Source organism: Orbicella franksi, chromosome 14, assembly GCF_964199315.1.
Source record: "Orbicella franksi chromosome 14, jaOrbFran1.1, whole genome shotgun sequence".
Taxonomy (NCBI): domain Eukaryota; kingdom Metazoa; phylum Cnidaria; class Anthozoa; order Scleractinia; family Merulinidae; genus Orbicella; species Orbicella franksi.
In genome coordinates this window covers 10,561,021-10,567,702 of record NC_138158.1, presented here as the reverse complement: position 1 = coordinate 10,567,702, position 6,682 = coordinate 10,561,021, and the positions used below count along the sequence as shown (strand labels likewise).

Below are 6,682 nucleotides of genomic sequence, written 5' to 3'. Positions count from 1 at the left end.
CCATCAAGTAAGGCGCCCGGAGGCGATGCATGTGGTCGCGTGATGATGCACGTAATGGTATAAGCTGATGTCAGGCGTTTGGAATGCTGACTCAGCTGATGTACCAGATGTCTCGTCCTTATTCTGATGTCCACATGCAAGTGTTTTTAAACTACTGATGTAGAAATAGAGATGCATGGTAATTTAATGCATGTCATTCAGGCTAACCTTGGCTTTTCGCCAGTTTTCAGTGTTCACCATAAAACGCCAATCCCGTGACTGCCCAAGCGACTTGAAGTGCATTTTTCAGCCTTTGCGAAGACAACGCTCGTTGAAGTATTGTACGCGGAGGGGCTGGGCCCTATGTCTAAAAATAACTTGAGAGAGATGAGGCGACTAACTTCTCTTACCTTTTATCATCTCTTGGCGATTCCTACCGTGGTAGGAAGCCACATGCGGAGAAAAACCACGTTTCTCAGATCATTCTTTTTGTATTCTCTTTACAATAAGCAATTTTGTTGGTTCATAGAGCGGATGCCATTTCAAATTGAAAAAAGAAAAATGTTTTCCCCTTAGCATAGAGGTTTTACGGATTTTGATGCTGCTTTCGAACTGTGATGACATTAGGGAATCAACCAACTAATCAACACTTTATTATACAAGCTGCGCATAAGAACTAAGTAAGTTCGATCAAAATACGAACGTATATCCAACCAATACAAAATTCTATTTAAAAGTGGATTTTAGCTAAGCTCAGTGATCAGGTGAATAATTTAAAAGCGTCAATCGTTAAAAGTTATACTGAAAGTTATTATTTGAACTATAATTGAACCTATTATAACATGATACAACCTTAGATTAAGGGCCTATTAACCGATTCATGCGCGCACTCGCGCGCGTTCCTAAGGAGGTGAAATTTCACTTCCGGTCACTTACGTCAGCCTGAGCGCGGAAAATAAAAACAACTCAAAAACTTGCAATTTCGCTCACATTTTAGACGTTTTTCTTTGTGTTTCGCAAAATGCAAAGTAAAAAAAGTACAAGCAAACACAAAATAAGAGAAAGACAGAAAAACAAGAGCAATAGAAAGAGAAAAACTAACTCCGTGTGGCTTTGTTTGATCTTAACGAAGTGCGCTGGTAGTGTAAATTGCGCACGCGCTGATAGGGTAACTTCCAATAGATATCGGGCGCACTTCCGGTTTCTTTAAATGCTAAAGGAAACGCGGTTTTTCATTAAATTCAGCCTTTTTCGACGAATTTCGATTAAAGCCAACGTTGGCAACATAGCTATGCATTCCTTTTTCGAAATCATGCTTTTTTCAGAAAATTATGAATTTTTCAATATTTTGAAATGTTCTCAAAATCTGACCTTTTAGAAATTAAACAAAATCGATGTTTAGTGTAATGAGGATTTAAATTAAAATACTAAATCAATGAAAAAAATCCCGGGAAAGTAATTTGCCTGGGAGCCTTTGCATTTTTTTCTGTATAAGTCACATGACCATGGGCGTGGCCTGATGACGTCATCACTAGTGTTACTGATCAGGAAAAAGTTAAAACACATGAAATAACTCTGAACTAACTAAAAATTATGAGGGTATATGAGACTAAATTTTCCCTAGCAACGGCTCAAAAAGATCGGTTAATGGGCCCTTAACACGAAAAACTGAAACAGATTTACATCGGCAACATTATATTACAAATTAAAGACATCCTATAGTCGCTATGAGCTTCATAAGTGTATAACACAATCGCTGCTTAATAGAATGCCGAATATTGCAACTCAGAGATCATAACAGATGATTTCAACTGAAAAGGACGATTCATCTCAACGTTTCAATTCAATACTCTTACATAATGAAAGAGTAGCATGTTTGTTTTTTGTTCATCATCTTTGTAGTGAATGCTCTTCGTCTAGGAGTCATGCTTTAAATTTTCAGTTTAGACCCAATTAAGAGAAAGCGGCCCATGATGATAACCTACTGAACAGTGTCAAATGTTTCTTGGAAGTTGTCTGTGTCGTTAGAAGTTCGTTGACAGTTTCCACCAGGGAGATTCCTGGTTTCTTCTAGAGTTATTTGTTCTCGTTTCGCCCTCTTATTATCCCGTATTCCGCAAAAATAACACACAATGTTTCTCAATCCACGACGATAACTTTCCACAAATGACAGACAAACTATTGGATTGACAACAGAAGAGAAGAAAAACATCAAAATCGATATAGAGTAAAAAGATCTCAGAAAACCACAAGAAAGTTTCCAAAAACCAACGAAACGTAACAAAGTGTAAGGAATGACACAAATGTAAAACAGCACTAAGATAACAACCGCCATTTGAGTAGCTCGTCTTCGCTTCTTTACAGAATGTTGTCGTTCATATTGTTCGACATTCACGAGGGCTGGACTTCTCCTTTTCAAAGAAATCACAATTGCAGTGTATAAAACGGTTATTACAAACAAAGGGGCCAAAAAGCGGATGGTTACATGAAGCCAGTTATATGCGTCACCACCTTCCTTGCTGGGAAAAATTGATTTTATGTTCACTGGACTACAATACGTGCTATTTTCAAGTTCAACAAGCTCCCAAGTTATCAACGATGGAAAATAGAAAACACCTGCTAACACCCACGTAGAAACTATAACTATTGTGCGAATCTTGCTTGAAATAAGCCCAAGTTTTAATGGAAAAACCACGGCGACAAATCTGTCAATTGCTATCCACACCAAGCTTTGAACAGAAACAAGTAGAGACACTGAGCTTGCAAAATAAAACAACTTGCAAAAAATCGATCCTAAGATTCCACTGACGTGCCAATGCCACGAGTCAGTGACGATTTTAGTTATCTGATCAGGAATTACAACCAGTGGGAAAAGCAGATCTGAGACAGCCATGTTCACGATGAAATAGTTCATTGTTTTTCGTAAATCTCGACGCTTGTAGACGATGATGATTACAAAGATGTTTCCGAAAAAACTGCCCAGTAGAATAAAACAAAGAGCGGAAAGTTTACAAATTCTCTCTGCATTCGATTCGGCAAAGATACATGTCCAGTTCTGTTGCCCAAGTGTAGTTTCACTCCCAGTTACCAAGTTTGTGGTGTTGTTTCTCAACGACATGATTTCCTCTTTTGCTTTTCAACCACGTACTTTAGGCGCTAGCGTTTTGGATCAGAAGCAGAAAGAAGAATGCATCCTCCCTTTGTCACAATTTAATCGGAAATGAATTCAGGTAATTCTACCGGTTCAATGTTATCAGTCAAAGAAAGACTGAATCAGGCAAACAATTCATTTGGTGTACAATCCAAAAGTAAAGGTTCGTAGAGACAACATGACTGTGTGCCGTATTCGTGCACCAAACAACACAATTACTGTGGGAGAAACTATTTTTTTTTATGTACTTTGGCAAACAAATAATTTCTTTGACCTCTCAGAGAGGAAGTAATTTGACATTCCGAGCAATAAAACTTCATTAAAACTTAATAGAAAAAGAGTTTCCCCGTTTAGTGGTATTAAGTTAGGATAAAAAGAATGAATGTTCATCAAATTAAAATGGATAAAGGGGCTCAACCGGAGATGAGAAAGCTGGCATGATGGTTAATAGCAGGTCGGAAACTTTCGCCTTTCGCTAAACGTTATATTGCTTGTCCCCTCTGGTCTCAAATCTCGAGGAGCACTCGCGGTGCATGTCAGGTCGTAATGGTTATGACTGATTTTCTTTGGTTAAACTTGAATTGCTAATAAGTTTGAGAAGGGGTCTGCTCTTAATTAACAGATTTTTAGAATTTTATTTCTCCGTTTTCTTCTTTTGTTGTAGTTTCGATTGAGAAGATATATCAAAAACTCGAGACAGCGTTTCACCACATTTCCAAGCACCTCGAATTTCGTCAGCAGAAATACTCCGCTGCCCGAGTCCTTTCGACTCTGTTCTTGGTGTTGGAAATGTGGTAAAACACAGTCTCGAGTGTTTGGTATATTACTTTAAAACTTATTTTTATACAGAAAAGGGTGGAATTTTCCATCTCGATAAATGAAGGGAAGGAAAAATTTTCGCTCCTCTTCAAAAAGATGGGAGGAGAGGATATGTTGCGGGCCTTTGTTGACCTAGGTATATTGCACATTATTAAACCTTAGCGGTTCATAAAGCAACTGTAAAATCACCCAGAGTCAAGCTTTAGGACACAAGAAAAAGTCAATATTGTTTTCTGTAAATAAATGACAACCTAAATAAAGTACTAGCGAATTAATTCCTGTATGGGTGCATTCCATTCAGAAATTGCCAGAAGTTTCATGGTTGATGTGATTTAGAAAATGGAAATGAATTTCTCATTAAGCATAACACAGTACTGAAAAAGTACGCGCAGTCCATTCTTGTCTTGATTCGTAAAGCTTCCATTGTCTAGTATTCTTTATTCTTAAGTTTATCGCAATGTTATCGAAATGGCTTATAACGGTATTGAAGAAAAAAACAAGTCAGAGTCAGCGGTTAACAAACACGATATTTACTAATTGCTCCAATAAAATGTCTTGCTGAAAATTATAACAATTTTCGGGACTAAATGTTTGTGGGAAGATGCTGCTGACCTTAGAAGCTCGTTGTTGTTTTTCTTGGTGGAGGCTTTGTATCCCTTATAAAGTCGCTTGCTCTCGTTTTGCCAGCAAGATATTGTCCCGCATTCTGCCGCAGGGACAAAATGTTTTTCAATCCACGACGATATGTTTCAACAAATGGCAGACAAATTACTGGATTAACAATAGAAGATGAGAAAAACATTAAGTTCGCTGGAAACTGAAATGATCTTAAAAGGCACAAAAACGTCTCCAGGGTAATAAGAAACGAAATACAGTGTATGGAATAACACAAACATAAAATAGTACTAAGATAACCGCCATTTGAGTAGCTTGTCTTGGCTTCTTTAAATAACGTTGTTCAGGTACAGTTGGTAAGGTGTCCGTGAGGGCTTTATTTTGTCTTTAATTTTAAGGCAATTGCTATCGCAGAATACAAGCGGTTATCATAAATAACGGAGCGATGAAGCGGGTGGTCACATGAAGCCAGCAATATCCTTCTCTAGCTTCCTTGTTGGGAAAGATTGATTGTTTGCTGTCTAAACTACAAAGCGCGTTATTCCCACGTTCAACCAGTCCCGAAATTACCAGCGATGGAAAATAGACAACGCCTTCTAAAATCCACGTGGAAACTATAGCTATATTGCGAATTTTGCTTGAAACAAGGCCAAGTTTTATTGGAAAAACGTTAACCACGGCGACAAATCTATCAATTGCTATCCAAACCAAGCTTTGAACACGGAAACAAATAGAGACACTAGGCTTGCAAAATGAAACAACTTGCAAAACATCGATCCTAGATTCCACTGACTCGTCAATGCAATGAGTCAGTGACCAATTGACTTATCTGATCAGGAAGTAAAGCCAGCAAGAGAAGCAAATCGGACTCGGCCATGTTCACGTTGAAATAGTTAATATTAATTGCTTTTCGTAAATCTTCTTGCTTGTAGACGAAGATGATTATGAAGATGTTTCCGAATAAACTGCCAAATAAAATAAAGCAGTATGCACAAAGTTTAGAAATTCTCTCGCAGTTGAATAAATAAAAATACATGGCCAGTTTTGTTGCCCCAGGGCAGTTTCGTTCCCAATGAAAGTGATGGGGGCGTTTTTTTTTGTTTTTTTTTTTTTTTTTTCAATGACGTGATCCGCTGCTTCGTTTTCCAGAAGCGTGCTGTCGTCCAAAACACGACGTCAAGCAAATGCATTCATAGCATCGTAATAACTGATATAAATGGAAATGAATTTTAATTTTTCCGGCTCCAAGTCATCAGTTAAATTTTTAATTTAAAAGTAATGGAAACTCAGTTTTCGTTCTTTCTCTCATTTCTGATAAAGGAAGATTGAGTTCGTGAAAGGATTTCACTTGGTTTAGAAACCAAAAGTAATGTTTAGTCAAAAAAGTACAAAGTACTTTATTCGTGTACTAAACAATACAACTGCTGTGGAGTAAACCGACTGTACTACCACTTTGGTTGTTGGTTTTTTTTTCCTTTGCCTTCTTTTACAAACAAATTATTTCCTTGACAGTCTTGGAGAGGAAGCAACTTGACATTCCGAGCAGTAAAACATAATTAAAACTCAACAGAAAAAGGTTTCCCTGCTGTCATTGAGCAATATTTACAATAAGTCAAATGGATGTTCAAGGGCGATGTAATCAACCTTACAGCCTTTTGTAATCCGGTACTGTTGATAACAGCAACATTGAAATGAGAAAGCTGTCATGATGGTTTAGTATAGCGGGTCGCAAATTTCTGCTGTCATTAGGCGAGCCGTATATCTCTTCATATACAATGTAGCAAGGGTTCCCCTTGGCTCCTATAACCTTATCCGAATTGAATCATTTCAAGGGCAACGAGGATATTCTTTTACAGCTGCTTGAGCGGAGCATTTCTAGTGGAATTTCTTTCTGCTTTGTTTGTGTCCATACTCGCCGTGAAATCGAGCAATTTTAAGTTTTTAATGGACAAAAATCTTTTACCAGAATTATGTGGAGCATCCTTTTAGAATTTTCTAAAAGCTAAACGGCTATAAATGATTGCCTGAAATAATACCAAAACAATTTCCCATAGGAACTCGAGAAAATAAATTTCAAAGTTCAGAGAAATTGTGCAAACACAGGTAAAATTTCATCAC

At 37.5% G+C, this 6,682-nt stretch overlaps 1 protein-coding gene and 1 pseudogene across 1 annotated transcript; both read right to left on the bottom strand.

Moving 5' to 3' along the window:
• Nucleotides 1-1,434: 1,434 nt before the first annotated feature.
• On the bottom strand, nucleotides 1,435-4,165 carry LOC145467856 (QRFP-like peptide receptor). The gene has a single exon (XM_081451464.1). It carries the CDS (start codon nucleotides 3,095-3,097, stop codon nucleotides 1,961-1,963), a length of 1,137 nt encoding a protein of 378 aa, XP_081307590.1. The 5' UTR covers nucleotides 3,098-4,165; the 3' UTR covers nucleotides 1,435-1,960.
• Nucleotides 4,166-4,606: 441 nt separating this feature from the next.
• LOC145468762 (QRFP-like peptide receptor) lies at nucleotides 4,607-6,271 on the bottom strand (annotated as a pseudogene).
• Nucleotides 6,272-6,682: the final 411 nt, after the last annotated feature.

Excerpts from the sequence above, each read along its gene's own strand:
- LOC145467856 (XM_081451464.1), bottom strand. The coding sequence starts at position 3,097 with ATGTCGTTGAGAAACAACACCACAAACTTGGTAACTGGGAGTGAAACT.